Source organism: Actinia tenebrosa, unplaced genomic scaffold (genome assembly GCF_029948245.1).
Source record: "Actinia tenebrosa isolate PJP-AT-01 unplaced genomic scaffold, QUT_ActTen_1.0 PGA_scaffold0__85_contigs__length_37466705, whole genome shotgun sequence".
Taxonomy (NCBI): domain Eukaryota; kingdom Metazoa; phylum Cnidaria; class Anthozoa; order Actiniaria; family Actiniidae; genus Actinia; species Actinia tenebrosa.
Genome location: NW_028292569.1, coordinates 9,197,521 through 9,214,245, shown reverse-complemented (window position 1 = coordinate 9,214,245; position 16,725 = coordinate 9,197,521). Strand labels below are relative to the sequence as shown.

The 16,725-nt window shown below is 37.3% G+C and overlaps 2 protein-coding genes and 1 pseudogene across 3 annotated transcripts; 1 reads left to right on the top strand and 2 right to left on the bottom strand.

The window, feature by feature from the left end:
- Positions 1-1,513: 1,513 nt before the first annotated feature.
- Positions 1,514-11,275, top strand: LOC116302534 (uncharacterized). Of its 2 annotated transcripts, none has more exons than XM_031711857.2 (6): positions 1,514-1,837; positions 3,680-3,737; positions 4,482-4,532; positions 5,061-5,144; positions 8,335-8,409; positions 9,076-11,275. In XM_031711857.2, the coding sequence occupies exons 1-6, from the start codon at positions 1,727-1,729 to the stop codon at positions 9,609-9,611; spliced, it is 915 nt and encodes a 304-aa protein (XP_031567717.2). In that variant the 5' UTR covers positions 1,514-1,726; the 3' UTR covers positions 9,612-11,275. The 2 variants fall into 2 exon arrangements, with proteins under 2 accessions (XP_031567717.2, XP_031567715.1); XM_031711855.2 differs by lacking the exon at positions 1,514-1,837 and adding an exon at positions 3,050-3,519.
- LOC116302535 (uncharacterized) lies at positions 6,104-7,816 on the bottom strand (annotated as a pseudogene).
- Positions 10,288-16,665, bottom strand: LOC116302537 (methyl-CpG-binding domain protein 4). The gene is made up of 3 exons (XM_031711860.2): positions 14,987-16,665; positions 13,106-13,555; positions 10,288-12,494 (listed from the first exon to the last, which is right to left on the bottom strand). Exons 1-3 carry the CDS (start codon positions 16,599-16,601, stop codon positions 12,253-12,255), a joined length of 2,307 nt encoding a protein of 768 aa, XP_031567720.2. The 5' UTR covers positions 16,602-16,665; the 3' UTR covers positions 10,288-12,252.
- Between the last annotated feature and the right edge of the window lie 60 nt (positions 16,666-16,725).

Sequence of the window (16,725 nt, the reverse complement as noted above, 5' to 3'; positions counted from 1 at the left end):
ACAACAATTCCTGCAAGGGTTTGTCTCCTTTTTTTATAGCCCATGATGCACTACCATGCTAGAAAGTCTAAATCTGGTGGACCTTTTACTAGTTGTTCTCAAATGATGTTTTGACTCCTTTTAAAATTTACTGTATATCCCCTAACCTCCCCCCTACTAGACAAATAGTGAACACTCCCATATTTCGAAAATAAAGCCAAATGTTTATGGAATATAAATCAAAATTATATCTTTAAATGTCTTAGAACCAATGTACACAGCAAGTACCAGAAATTTTGAATACATTTTACTAGAAAGCTTACAAAATCAAAGGCTTAAATAAATACTAAATAAAACTTTCAAGTTCAAAGTATTTCCATAAGAATAATCTATCCGATTTACTTCGTAAAATTATACTCAATTTCCAGAATTTCCTACAGGAGAATTAAATCAAATATAAGCTTAATAAGCTTAAATCTTGAGCACATGTTATGTATACAATGTCTGTCTTGAGCAGCATGGTTTATAGTGGTGTTCAATGAACTTATCCGTTAAAAATTTCCCTAACTCAAACGAGGAAATATAGAAGAAATATCAAGTAGAAATATTAAGAAACTTTGTTTTACCCATGGAAAGCCGAACATAAGCGAACGAAGTAAGGATTCGTGCATGTCTTTGAAAAGAACGCATGCAGTACGAAAAAGCAAGCTTGCATATTTTGATTTATGCAGCTGATATTGCCTCACGAATTTAAATTAAAAACAAAAAACACTTACACTTACCATTCCGGGGACTTTTTCCATTGTTAAGCAATCTTTGAGGATTTAGATAACCTACGAAAGTCCCAAAACTGAAAGAAACCCTTTCAGAACATAAAGTAATGTCTCTCTACGCCGCAGGAATACGTGTCGTTGGAGGGGAAAACCCCTTCGTGTGCTTGGTCATGTGATGACCCCTCTATTGTATTCAAATCAGCCGAAACAGGAACATTTCCTGTGTTGTAAATTCTTTGTAGAAGATGTCAGCATGTAATTAGACTTAGTTTTCTTCCTATTATGGTCTTTGAAATGCAAACCAGCAAGTTTACAAACAAATACTCAGGTTGGAGGGCGACTGAAATTTTCCACCACAGGAAGCCCACAAATACGAGAATTTTGTATATTGAAAATGAAAATAAGAACATTAACTAGTTTATAACTTATAACACTACTACCCATCATTTAGTCATTTCCATTGCATAGGAAACAATATGTGGGACTTACTTAAGCCGGTAAAACCGGTCTTGAATACCCTAACCTCACAGAAGATTGTGTGACTAAGCGCAATAAATAACTGACTTCCCTTTTATAACCAACCACCAACCTACTGAACAATGTACGGTAATTCTGATTTGTATATGCGGATTGAAGGATTTATGTAATAGGGCATGGAGAAAAGGGGGTGGGTGGGAAATGAAAACCCTAAAAACCCTCCTCGCCCCGGTCCCACCTAGCCGAGTCCCCGCTACGGGTTATGAGCCAGTTAGTAGTGACCTCCTATCAGCTTCGACTGGACACCCGGAAACATATTTTGAAAGCATTATGTGTCCTAGATAATATGGTCGCATACTACTACAATGTTAAAAATCGTGCTCGCATCGATGACATGAAAACCGGCGAAAAAGAGATATTCATAATAGTCTTAAAAGTCTCCCAAATTATGGTCATGGGGTCGTAGACCCGAGTAAAGGCTTCCGAATTCAAGTAGAATGGAGGTAGTAAAGAGTGATATTACAGCTTATGGAACACCGGAACCACTCTTGCACTTTCTCATTGAGGTCGGAAAAAGATCTACGAAAAACTCCGGAAGAACTCGAGAAGTGAGTAATAGATCCTTGCTCGATCAATGTTGGAATATCCTGAAGTTCTTTCGATAAAATTGGGATATTTAGAAATTTCATTTCCGTTTTCCTTTTGCCCTTAATGATCTACTTAATACTATACATGCTATCTATATATTTGAAAGCGTATGGAGTAAGGAGATGCTAAGATTTGTTTGATAGAGGGCCGGAAAAATCATCATTTAATAGGCATCGTTTCTGGATAAAGGGCTGGAAGGGTTTACTTTAAATTAGCCTCCACTTTGTCGCTACTTTCTCCCTTGTGGGGAGGGAAAAGGGGCCTTTACAAAGAACGTCTGCAAAGGAGGCTAGGAGGTTTAGTGAGGTCAGACGGCGTATCTTTCAACTACTTTCAAAATACCACCCCTATTTAGTTAATTTAATATGACGCCATTAAAATTTTTGTTCTAGGAAAAACCTGATGAGATAGGTTGTGGTCATTTCCCCACTAAATTGTGAACTCGTCAAAACACAGTTATTATCCCTACTCATATAATTATGAGACCAAGAAAAATAATTTGAATATAAAAATAATGAATTAATATATTAATTCTTTATCTAAATCTACATTTATTTTGTCAGCAAAACTATAATAAAAAGTTATCAAGCTAATTAATAATTAATTCATTAAATGTTAATTAAATAACCAAAATTGATAAATTCAGTAATGATTGATTAATTATTATTGGTTATTTAATTAATATTCAAATATTTCGAGTAGTCACTAAGCTATTAATCTGCTTATATATTTTCATTTTCGATTTGAAGATCCTGCTACAGTAAAAATCTATCCATCATATTTTTATTCGTACGATCAGAAGTATCAAACTTGCTTTCATAATATTATCTTCAAAAAAGTACTTTAATCCAAACAAGCTTATAACCTTTGCATTGTCAATGAAATCCGTAGAAATCACATATCGGTGAACGTTTTAATTTTTTTTTCCGTTGACCTTGATTTAAGCTACCTACAAGGTCATTTTATTGTATTCCATTGATGTCTGATGAACTCACGAAAAAACCTGTGGGCAAATAATGATCATAGCAAGAAATACTTTTATTTTCCGAATTAATGGTCCATGAAAAAATCAATGATGATTTTCAAAAACTGTGTGCGTAGCAATAATCAAATCTACCCAATCAGCAATTATGTCCAAAACATAAATAAAAACACCCTTTCTTATCAACTTATCATTCCATCTCATGTTGCTTACCGTTGACGACGGATCATTATTATCTCAGTGTGAGCTAACGTTGATGAGACTGATCGATCGCAGAGGTGGTAAAGCCAAAATAACTAACCTATAATTATTAACTGTGTGTGTCACGCTGCATGCTCCACTGTCTTAAGCATGGGCCAAAACACTGAGGATAAACTAGAAACGAGTCAAAGAAATTGCTGTTTCTGCGGCACAACGACTCGAAAAATCTACATACTGATCTTCCTGATAGCAATACTTAATATCGCTATCTGGGGAAGTCTTGTCGCAGCACATCTACACCAAAGAAACGAGCTTCGTGAATTAAGAAAATCTTCTACCATAGCCATAGCTGAATGCAGGCGACATGTGGCTTCAATAAACCCGAAACTTCACCAAGATCGCATTAATAATATGTCGATTCAGCGAAATATTATCCGCAAATCCTCAAGAAATATCGAGGTTGGTTTGTATTTAAAAACCCTGGTCTAACAGGTCTTGGATAACTATAGATGCGAGAGAGTATTGCATTTCAGGAATGAAGCCTTCATTTCCGGAAGATTCCCGAATAATTCTTGTTTACGACCTTTTTACTAAAACGTTCTTTAACATTTCTTTTCAGCGACTCAAAGAAACTAAAAATGTCTCCCCTCGACAAGCAAAACTCAAGGTGCCAACAAGTAAGTAAAAAGTACTTTTTGGTGTACGTTGTAAAACAAGTTTAAGTAGAAGATTTTTCGTCTTTTATTATCATAACTTGTGACCTTTGAGTATATTCGTGCTTCTAGTGTTTATGGCGAGTGGGCCAATGATGCTGAAGTGAATCTCTTGTTTTTAACAACAAAAAGGTGCTAAATACAGTTAAGCGTGTTAATTGAATTAATGAGCCAAAAGTGTTTGGTGTTAAATTGTTTTGAAATGCTTTTTTCCCTTGCGACAAGGCTCGAAAGGCACTTCCTTGTTTCGCCATTTCATCACGTGCATTATAATAGCTATCATGTCGCAAATCCTTTCATGGTGTTCTAAAAATGAACTCACACAAGTAAAAATTCCAAAACTCTACATTAAAATATAATTTATAGATCTTGTAAGTATTTTTGGCTCTAGCTTTTGAAATTCCTTTGCTGTTTTGAAAGACCCCCATCAAGTTTTCTCATAATAAGTTTTTTCTTCTTAAGAGACCAGTTGTTGCTCTTCTTTTTACAGTTATTCAACTTTGAAAAGCGACAAAACAAACAAGGCACGCGTTAAACTTTTTTCCACTTTAATGTTATCACCGAGTTATATCACCGAGACAGATGGCTGTCGGCTGTCTGTAATGTTATTGTCGAGCCCTGCACCGTTTTCTTTAAAGGTGTCATTTTTGGCCATTGTAGAACGAAATAATATCTTTGGAATCTAATCAAGTCCCTTCATTGCCTTAGGTTGTCCTTTCCAGAAACGAAGAAGGCTTTGCTCATTAATTGCGAGAGAAGGTATAAATATCATAGGTTTCTCAAATCTAGAGCTATAGATCCACCATCAACCCAGCGTTTCATCAAATCCTATCTTTTAGATCGTACGTGCATTGTCGACTAATAGAAAACATCTTCCATCAACTGCACATACTTACGCTCTAATTACGATACAAATAATCTTCAAAGTTACTTATATCTAAGAAGATAACTGCACTAAAGCAATTTCTATGAAGATTCTTCATAAACTACTTCCTGATCATCACGAATTAATTGATGCTAAGATTAATCACAAAATAATATCATTAAACAAAATTATTAAAATAAAGGTATGTATAGATGAAATGTGTGCGTGTGTTTTACTGGTGAATTGAAAATTAACTCCTCAGTTATAAATGGTGTTTTTCTCAGTAAAAACCCATGTAAACCACATAGGAAGTCAAAGAATTCATCAAATTGATTACTCCACAATATTTGGACTGTTGTTCTTCCTTCTTTTCTTGGCACGTCTTCAAATTTGATATAAACATGTGTCTTTTTCTTTTGTAGTGTCCAGACATGTACAGTTAAACTTGACTGAATTACGAAAGGAAGTCAATGAATTACGAATGAAAATCAATAATGTGCAGCAAGGTAATATTTGATATGAGAAACCACTGACTGAGTGAAGCAATTTTCTGGTTTTTTTTATGCGTGTGTTGTGTTTTATTATAACTTATTTATTCACCTGGAAGTTTTATTCGGATGGTGCTTCGTCGAACTGATTTGAATTTTTAGTCAGATTACCATGATAAAAGTATAAGTCATCGGAAAGCAGCTTTGAGGTATGGTGCGTTCTGTGGGTTTGTAAACTGGTCATTCGTGTAAAATAAAAGTCGCGATCTATCGATGTACTGTACTAAAGTGAGTGGATTCACTCCGCCAATATTAATGCAGACAGCTAGTCGAGGTACATCAATCACTGATTTTTTGAAGCAGCCGTATGTAAACGAGTGGTTAGTGTGCAAAAACGCTACGAAACATATACCAAATGGAAGTTTCAACAAAAAAAAAAGTGCAATGTTACGTTCGGATGAAGTGTGAGCCTGACATTTCTAGGCTCGTGAAGTATAATTGGCAATAATATATATATATATGATTGCTGTCATAGTAAGTTTGATCAGGGTAATTTCCCTCTAGTTAGGTTATATGCTTTCCTTGCATCTTTATAGTTACATAAAAATAGGGATTTTTTTGCACGCCTATCTGGAATCTGCCCTTGACTACTAGTAGAGCCACATCCCACTGAAAACCGAGCTATGCTTATTGATTCAAGGTTTATCCCCACTCCATCGTTAAATACACTGGTACGTGCCTAATTCTAAGTGGGCTCAACAATAGACCCAATGTTCGCATAAATCTTAAGCATAAAAGCTCTATCAAAACTCTAGAAAAAGTGTTTTTGTTTCTCTATAGCTTCTTTTATGCAAATATCCTGTCGATGAAGTACTAAGGGCATGAACGCTTGACGTATTGACGTCATAAGGAAGTTAATGAAAAGGGAAACAGGAAAATCAAAAGAAAATTTAATACCAAAAATAACTCATGTGAATTTTCATTACATCCTACGAAAATATAAGGCTAAATCTATAGGGTCTTTTTTTAAGATATACAGGGACAATATAGGAATTATGGGCGAAAAATATAGGGAATTTTAGGGATTATTAAAGGCATTTACAATAGATATACAGCAAACATATATTTTTCATGTACTTTGTATGCATCTTTTGATGCATAAAGAAGCCCTTTAGTGATCTGAACATTCTGCGGTGCTCCACACACCTTCACATAATCTTTGAGGCAGGGTACAGACCATTTATTGTCAAGTCACCGAGAGACGCCCTGTCTAGAGACTGTCCTCTTGTTTGCAGAAAGACTACGTTCTACATCTGCATTGCCATTAGCTAAAGATAGAAGACTTTTGAAGACCGGGGTACTTGAATTCACCCTGTTGAGATTTCTCTTTGAAAATTACTTTCTCAATAATGGTCAAGGCTTTTGTCTGTGTCAACAACTCCTGCCTGGTATACCTTCCACTCATCTGTAAACAAAGCAACTTCCTCTTCTGATATTGTTGGGATCATGACTGCTAGACTACGAATAGCTTGTACACCATACTGGACTTTTTATGAGAAGTGGATTTAGGAAAGAGACATCTCTTAAAAGCTTGTTATCTATTGGTAGATGCCCAATCTGATACTTTGTGGTGTCCACACAGAACTGTTTCATACCTAGAAGAGCTATCTTCTGTTGAACAGTGGGCACTAGCTTAGACAGGACTTAGCGAGTTTTCTCTCCCACTTCCATCTGTGAAATGAACAGTTGGTTGTCTACTTTAGCATATTCTACATTCAGTAGGAGCTTAGTACCCTCTTTGTCTTTAAGGGCTTGGATCTAGAGAAGGCGACCCATAATGGACTTCATATGCTCACACATTTGTATCACGCAATGGTGAATCAATGGACCTTCACTGCCAATTGAGCTAGGAAGGACTTGTCTTGCAACTTTCTACATATACGTACCACTCATAATTTTCCAAGGTCTTGAAAGTCTTCTCTTGTGTAGCTAGCATGGGCAATTCTTCATGCAAGAAAGTATTTCTTGCTTGCTTTCCATTTCTCGACGATTCTGCAGTCTAATGCAGGAGTGAGTGTAAGTCATTAAGTCCCAACGGTTAATTCAACACTTGGATCTAATCTTCTCCAGTGAGCTCTTTAACTATAATAGCAAATATCTGTGGCTAGTTCCTCAGATGCCTCCTCATATGCATCAATGCCTGCACTGAAAGCATGGTGCACAACATGAATTTTGCAAGGTATAAATGGCATACGTCCAGGGAGTCCTTCATCTAATGGTACATTATGGGATTGCACTCCAAATGGTTTCGTTGACATTTAGTCCATCTGATGACAAACGTATCAATAAGAGAGATAGCTGGGTCTGTTTCCTGAATTCTGTCCACTATTTTCTTTGCAACATCATGACTTTTGGCATGATCCCGATTTTCTCTTCTGACCATTAGCGTACTAGATATGTCACACTGCTTGCGGCCTTGGAAATTCCGTTCCGTCATCTTGGATGCTGTACCCAAAATCTGACTGTGAAATATATATCCTGGCACAGTTTTTTTTTCTAAAGTACGGGTCTAATCCATCAGATAACATGTAAGACACTTTTGTTTTACTCATTGTACAGTTATCAGACACATCTCCTGGGAAAATATTCTGGAACAATTGCTGTGTACTCTCAAAAATATTATAAGACATTTAAGAACTATATAGGGAAATATAGGGGAACTTAAAAAATACAGGAAATATAGGAAATATAGGGACACTTGAAGCCCTGATTAAACTGTAAATGGGAAGATGTCCTTGCCGCTGGAGATCCTGTTTTTCACTTTTCGAGTTCCAAATATATTACCGCTGTTCGTTTCCTCGATTACAGACTCATTTACTCAGGCTTAACTTCGTATTAGTGTCTAATATAAATATTCACAAATACCAAAACGCTAAAAGAGTAAAGAATGCACAACTTCAACAATACAAAAACTTTGAAATTCCACCGACCTTCACTGGAATACGTGAATATTCTGCATTGAGACTAACCCTTTGCAACAGAGAACTCGAAACTGGAGTATTGCTACGAATAAAACTCTCCTGAGCACACCATGCCTTATCTGCGGGTTTATAGCTTCATTGCGCATGTTATTTTTACTAGTCTGGCATAACTTGGTGTAAAGATCGAATGGTAATTTTTTGTTTGGCTTCTATTTGTGTAATTGCAGACAGATACCGGGAAGCTTATGTAATCCTCATTGGTAAAAACCATCAAAATCGATTAACGAAGATGAACGTAAAAGGTACGGCACGGTCAGTAAGGGATGAAGTCTAAACACTGGCCCAAAATCGAAAATAATTTTTTTTTAGGTGGAGAGTCCTGCTAAAGTCCCCCCCCCCCCCCCCCACAATTTCACCACTTTCCTAAGAAACCTGTTAAAATGCATTATTTCTGTGGTTTGACTTTTAGATTTGAAGATATTTGAAGACCGTCATCCCAGAATTATTTCCTTTTCTGGCCTAGGGTTGGTCGGTACCGGGTAACCCCACCCCTCCCCTTCTAAATCGGTACCCTTGATTTCACGGGTTAAGTAAGATAACTCGATTGCGTGAACTTTTTTGGCAAGCTTATTGGCAAGCTCTCACTTTGTGAAAAGATGGATGACTGTGTGTGAAGGGGCGAGGCAGGTTTTTTCACCCGTTCAAGGCTGTAACAGAGGTTTTGCACCATCACGTGAAGGCAGCTATGTTAGATGGCAGGAACAATACAATCGTTTTACATAAGGAAGAATTCAATTCCCGAGAGCAAAGGGATTTTATTGTTCTGCCATCTAACCACAGGCAGTCCAAGCTGGATTATGGCGCCCGGCACGTGATGGTGCAAAATTTAAGATTTTTTAAGACTATAAGATTTACTGCCGGCATTCATATTTCGAAGCTTTTACCTTTTATTTGCAACTATCTTTCAGATATGTACAACATAAGATGGGATCGGTCAATCCTGCGTAAATGTCGCACGCGGAGTTCACAAATGGATGCCACAACCCTAGAACAATGCCGGATAACCCGCTATTCAGGTGTAAACTTCCATTATTCCGACAAGAGGATTATTTCCGCGGTCAAAGTAACAGTGCCAGGCATATACTTGTTGTACTGTCAGCTCACGTTTACTATCAATAACACCAGTTACAGCAACAATATAGCACATTTAATATCTAAAGTCAGTATCTTGATGACCAAAGGTACCAGCGAACATGTTGAACTTATCTCCCAGATTCCAGTGGTGACCAGGCAAGGAAATGATCCATTAATCACCGTCTCAGTGTTCACGCAAGCGTATTTGTACTCAAGGAGTACAATCAGGGTGACAATTTCGTTAAAAAATGGGAGTAAACTTCCATTGGATGGTAACATGGTGTTGGAATTATACCAAAGGAACCACGGAACGTTCAACGTGTTTGGCATGCATCTGCTGAAAAAGACCGATGACCGTGGACCACCCTAAAAAGACTCAAGACCAAACTCGTTGAAACGCGGTGTGTCGTTCGTCCGTTCCTTTACTTAGTGGAATGCGCCACTTTTCCGTGGTGTTGATCGAACTAAAGACAAAATAGACAAGGAATCTAAAACATAAGTTCACTGAAAAAGCGGGCGACAAATAACAATTGTTAACAAGAGAGCAAGCTTGTTAGAAACAGAAAAATTGAGCATCTTGTTTTCCAAGAAAACAGAATAAAATCGATGAAGAATTTTATCCAAGAAACCACGAGGCGTGTACATGCAGAATCACTCAATGACGCTGCTATATTTTATCGCCAGAGACGAGATACGAAACGTTGATCATGAGAGTCTGTACAGCATGTGACAAGAATAACTACATATACTTATTTCAATAAAATTAGTCACCAAAAACCTAGAAAGTTGTGATCGCTGAGAATCATGGGAAATATTTTATATCCAGCAAGTAAAGCTTTTGACACAAACTGCAGCAGTTGAAGATGCTCAGAGGTGAGACTGTAACTGGTAGAAGATCTCAAGTCCATGAACAGTTATCAAGCGGTTAAAACATGTAAAATGTATATACCCATAATCCTTGTCGGTCTCAGCTTTGTAGCTTTTCTGGTGACTAACTTCATTGAAATAAGTGTATGTGTATAAAAGGAAAGACACGACAAAGTGAATTGGATACGATTTCCACTTTTATTTAAATCTATGCCAAGTAATTATAATGTAAACGATTAATAGTTAGATCTTAAGTTGTCCATAATAAGAGGAAACCAAGGGCGGATCCAGCCAAAATTTTAGGGGGGAGCTAATTGAGTTTAGAGGGGGGGCTAATTGATTTTCTTCCCAAAACAATATAAAAAAGCATCGTTTTTTTCTGCTGAAGGGGGGGGGGAGGCTTCAGCCCCCTTTGTTCCCCCTGGATCCGCCCTTGGAAACACTAGAAAGTGTTTTCTTTCAAATGGCTTCTTTTTTAAGGAATGTGATTGGCTGATGTACATTTGCCTGTTATCGATTGGTTCATCATGTTTAAACATGTCATTTAAATTGCTTTATTAAGGACTGTGGTTGGCTGATGTACATTTGCCTGATTCTGATTGGTTCATCAGAATTCAGTTCCTTACTATATCCCCTAAAGTAATAACATTAAAATAATGTGAACCCCCCCTCCAAAACAAAATGCAAGAGTTTTTTTTATTGTTGAGAGTTTGGTCACATATCGGTGGTGGTATATGTGTAATAAATTACAATTAAAATGAAAAACTGATGTTAAAAACATAAAACTTCCATAAAAATATCACGATCAATCACTCATCTCGATAGTTATTGTAGTGGTAAATCAAATAAAAATTCATAACTATGTACTATAACTACTTCAGCTATACATTTACCTTAATCTTAAAGTAAAAATATCTCGATTAAATCTTTTACGATATTGAACTAAACATTATCCAAAGTCACTAAGCTGAACATTCATACAGCCAGAACCACCATACAGGTATTTTAAGAAATTGCCCATACTGCATTTCCGGCTTGTATGCAAAATGTAACATGCAACAAAATCTTTGCCAACCTACTTTCAAATAGCTGTGTACCAAATGTCTGTATTAGGCAGCATTGTAAGATTTAAAAAAATCGTTGACATTAAAATAAACACAATTCTGAGTTTTGACTTTTGATTGGGAATTATTATTATTTTTTTTTTGGAAATTGTAGAAACAGAAGGATGGAAGATTACAGTCAAACTAAGGAAAACCGCGAACACCCAATATAATTCTGTGTCCTAATCAAACACATGTCCCACATGTGAGAATGATGTGATCAAAGGACAACAATATTTCTTCAGCCCACTTCTAATACAGTTTCTGGTCATGACAAATGCAATCAGAGACCACAGACCATTGAGGGGAAGGGGTGGGAACTGTTATGCCAATAGTCTTCAGTTCCCTGCACCATCTTGAAAGGTAACTGTGCCTGTGCATCGAAATGAGAGTGCCAGTGACCTTGCAAGGATAGAGAATAATTGATAAAACAACTTATAAATCGATGTGTTCTGATTGGTTTGGAGCAAATTAGCACACAGCACGCAGGCGCACTTTCAGTTGCGTTATAAAAGAAATATAAAACTTGCTTGCTGTGCTGTGCTGTATGGAGTTATAAAGCACTTGGGGATTGGCAGAACACTTGAGAAGTGTTGAGAAGCACTCAACTACACGTCGTGCATTTCCTAATACTTCTCTTGTCTTGTCTTGTCTTTATTTTCACACCTTGTACAATTATTTACATCTCTTTATCATTGCAACATCACTGCTGTCTTTGCTTGAATGAACAGCATTATTACCCTTCAAGAAGGCACAAGGAACTGTGACGGGGACTAGTTCCTTGTACTTGGAACCTAAGTTCTCCCTTCTACAGTTCCATGGAACAGATTTTTGATTGGGGGTGAGGTGTTAGGTTGGTGTTGGTGTTGAGGGGGGTGGATTAGGCATGGTCATGTTGTTACATGCATAAGGTAACTGCTACCACTACTACCTCCTCTATCATCCATGGTCATTGTCCACAATATCAATACAATATACAGTATAATACGTATATACACTAGCATTACTATATAATCAAACTAATATTAATCAGGACTACAACTAATTCAACAAACCAGCCTTCTCTTGTTGCCACAGCCAGTCATGATAGAGATTTAACTTGTGGTCTTTTGGCTGTACATCTTTCCACTCTCCAAGGCAGAAGATCCGATATGAGTCACTGCCATACTTTCCTATACCATACAGGGTGTCTGCATATCTCCAGTCCCTGGCCAGGAATTCATCAGAAAAACGAATCATTGTCTTGGCTCTTTTTTCGTTAAGTCCAAGTGGTTTCAACAGCTCTGAAATACGTTTTTAATGCAAAACACTTTGGTTAAAATAAACTTAAACACTGTAGGTGTAATATCCATTCTTCCATCTGTATATTGGTCTTCCTTTATAAAACTTCCTAGATAGGAATGAAACATTTTTCAACCTCTAGCTCTCTGGTGAAAGTACACGTATAATCTTTGCCATTTTAGGTGAATTCCCCAATATCCCTGTGTTCCTTGATTACAGTCTCATTTTTTTCCAGGCCTAGCCTCATTTCTGAATCACAACATTCACAAATATTAACTGTACATAAAGTAAAGAATGCACAACTTCAACAATACAGACACTCTGAAATTCCATAGATCTTCACAGAAAAACATGAATTATTTTGTGCAAAATTGAGGCTAACCCTGAAGCAACAGAGAACTAAAAGGAAGGGAAAAAAAAGAATAAACAAGAACATGGAAATGTTTGGTTTTAATTGATGTTATCAATAAAGTTTAAAGCCAAAAATTGATATTACACAACAGACATGAAGAGGATTTTAAAATTAAATAGCTGGCTGCCATGAGGCGCGAGCTGGATAGGTAACAGGTAACTGGCTATTTAAATTCATTTGTTTAAGCATCATATGTCTTACCTGCTATTGGTTTAGGATCTGTATTTCTTGTTGTTTCGGCAGTTGGATATCGCCTGAAAAACTCCCACATTATAGGAATTGCTTTTTCACCAGCTGTCCTGTTCAGAAATATAGAGGAAATCAAGAGCTTCCAAGGATCATGGAACAATGTTTCTTGAATCAGTTTGAAGGGTGATTTTGGAGGTGTCCATTTGTCACGTTTTTTTGTGCTATTTTTATCACCAATGATTGGTGGTGGTGGTGTTGACTCAGAGTCTGAAAAATATGGGCTGATCTGAGGTTGGTTTTTATTTTGAGCTTGATTTAGGGTATTTTTGTTGAATTTTCCAGCTTGTGTTGTAGCTCGTCTCTGCTCAATGTGTTCATCCATGTTTAGGCTTTCACTTTCTTGGTCACACGTGTGTTCTTCTAAAGCCTTTTCATCATCATTGTTGTTGTGAGCTGAATCAACTGAAAACAGAGTTCAATAATTACACCAATGTTGTTTGTGATTGGCTTTAAATAGAGCACTCAACACTCTATCATTTAAAGAATAAATTTAACGACATTGAAATGTTTCATGTAATTTGATTGGGCATCTCCAGGGAAAGTAATAACATAATTAAAAAACAAATGACCAATCAAATGAGACAGGAATTAGCTAAGTGGTTAAAAGGTAAGACAGCGTGGCATCTTTGCTTCATTGTTTACAAAAGACCATTGATTAATTTGAATATGAAAATTATTACAAAAAACTATGCAATAGTAACCAAATGAATATAACATAAATTAACTGACTTTGTTTGTCTAATTACATGTCTGGCTATATATATGTTTTTTTAAATAAAATTAAAATCAAAATTAAAATTAAAATTTTTGTTGAAATAGAAAACGTATTTGTGCAGGTTAAAAATTAGGCACATGCCCCAAACAATCAGAAAGTGAAATGTATGTTAATTTGAAATTTTACCTTTAAATCCAAAATGTAAATTCAAGTCAGTAATTCAAGTGTGCTTCTTTATGCCGTGCAATAGCCCACATCCAAGATATGCTACATTCACTTGTCACACATAAAGGTTTCAGTGTAAAGCAATGTACATAATGATCAGTGATTTGCGACAGGAGAAAAGAATTTTTTAAATTTAGCACGTAGCCTCATACTGAAACATTTGTGCATGAGCAACAAAGCCTCAACCATACTTTCTCGTTTAGGTGCCATGGCGCTTATTAACGTTTTTGGGTTTCATATAAACCGTTAATTTGGGGGCGGCATTAATTTGGGGGTGGCGTTAATTTGGGGGCAGCGTCAATTTGGGGGCAGCTGTTAATTCGGGGGAATCGCTCATTCTGAGGTGGTGCTTATTTGGGGGCAGAACTTATTCAAGCGGCAGCATTTATTCGGAGGTGCTGCATATTCAGGGATCACGCACATTCAGGGGCATTGCTTATTCCAGGGCAACACTTAATCAGGGGCAGCACTATTCAGGGCCGGCACTTGTTTATGGATGCCACTCATTCGGGGATGCTGCTCATTCAGGTGGAGCTTATTTGGGGGCGGTGCTTATTTGGAGGTGGCACTTATTTTAGGGCAGCACTTTTTTGGGGGCAGTGCTTATTTGGGGGCAGCGCTAAGGGGTGGCGCTCATTCGAGGGCGGCGCTTATTAACAATTTTGGTCTTAGGTGCAGCTCTTAATAGCCCACTTCTGAGATATGCTTTGCTTGTCACACAGAAAGGTTTCAGTACGAGTCACAAATCAAGCCTCGCAATGAAACCTTTGTGTGTAACAAGTGACTGCATATCTTGGAAGCAGACTGTATTTGAGGCAATACTTAAATGGGTAGAGTATCTTGGAAGTGCACTGTTAATGGAAGCTTTATATACATGCATACAGTTAACTGACCTATTACTGATGTGTAATTCTCTGTGCAATCCTGTTGTTCTATATCTCTGCCTTCCGAAGATCGCTTTTTTTTTGTTAACTGCCCAACCTCTTCTGTTTCATGAGATGTAGAGTAATGTTTTCGTTTTCGCTTTCGCTTTTCTTGTTTCTTCTCCCTCTCCAAAAACTTCTTCCCTTTGTTTCGAATCTTTGTCGCATTCCTCGTTTTTCCTGGTAAGAAATGCTTCTTCCCTTTATGCTCTCCAGCATCCTGCAGTGACGTTTTAGTTGGTGATCTATCATGTGATTGGTTGTCCAACATTTTTGTCAACTTATGAGAATAAGGTGATTTCATATCAAAGTCATTAACAGTTAGATTTGATTTACTTTTTGCAAGAAATACCTTGAGCTCTGGACGTGATCTAAGCATGGCTCCTTCAGGACTAAAAATATACACATCACATCTGCCTTTGAATTTTCCATTCTTTCTTTTGCGCAGTACTTTAGTCCAACCTTCTGGAACATTGCTTGTTTCGTCAATGCAAAGAGTTACTCCATCTATCTTTTTTTGCCAGTTTTTTCTGATGACTGGCTTAAACTCTGGCAATTCTTTCTTCGTTGCCTTTTTCATTCTCTTGGAAATTCTTTTGGCTGTACTTTTTACTTTGGTTTTGGCAGTTTCTCCATTAACGACCTTAACAACTTTTTTTTCATGCTTGATCTTTTTCCTCTCTTCCAGTTTTCCCTTATTAGAAGTTGGCACATTTTTCTTTTCTTTTTTCTTTTTGCTGTCAACTTCCACCGAGGGTTTTGCAAGTGTTTTTGATTCACGACTCTTTATCAAGGTTAAAACTTTCTTATTTGGTCCAGCCAGTGCCTGACTAGCCAATCTCTTTCTCGAACCAACCGGCAGAGGAGATGTCATGTCAAAATCGTTGATTGACAGACTGAAATTATTCTCTTCAAGAAAAGCTCTAAGCTCAGGACGTGAACGAAATTGGAATCCTTGAGGACTAATTATGTAAACATCAAATCTGCCTTTGTATACTCCATGCATTCTCTTGCGTAAGACTTTGTTCCATCCGGGCGGCGTCCCCGTCTTAGCAACTACACGTGTCACCCCATCAATCTCTTTTTGCCAATCTCTTTTGACAACAAACTTACAGGAAACTTTGCTGTTCTTGGAATAAAAGAGACCTGTGTCAAGTCTACTGGATGCACGAGTCTTTCGACCAGACTTACGAATGTTATTTGTACCGTTAACGCTACCATTGTTTAGAGTAGGCGTTTCTGTCGTTAGTGTTTGTCCACGAGTAGAGAGCTTGTTTATCTTTTCTGAACCAGCTGCAGAATCTTCAACTGGTTCGTTTACTGATTTCTTTTTCTTCTTAGATTTAGTATCCTCGCTATCTTCATTAATCACCTGTGAAGTTTTACTAAAATCAAAGTCCTCTATTTTAAGAGACGTACCCGCATTTTCCAAGTGTCGTCTGAGCTCTTTCTGGGAGCGAAATCTTCGTCCATTCGGGTCAACGACATACACATCTTTGAGACCTTTCGTCTTTCCACTTTTTCTTTCGATAACGATCTTTTTCCAACCAAGGGGAAGATCGATGGGCTTTTGGGGGATTTTCATGGTCAAGAAAAACGATAAAAAAACACAAAATTCGATCGACAAATGTTAAAACATCTAGATGCCACCCCTGGATGGCGCGGGAAAACGAAGACAAAAAAGCTCCCTAGGGAGAGAGGGGATAATC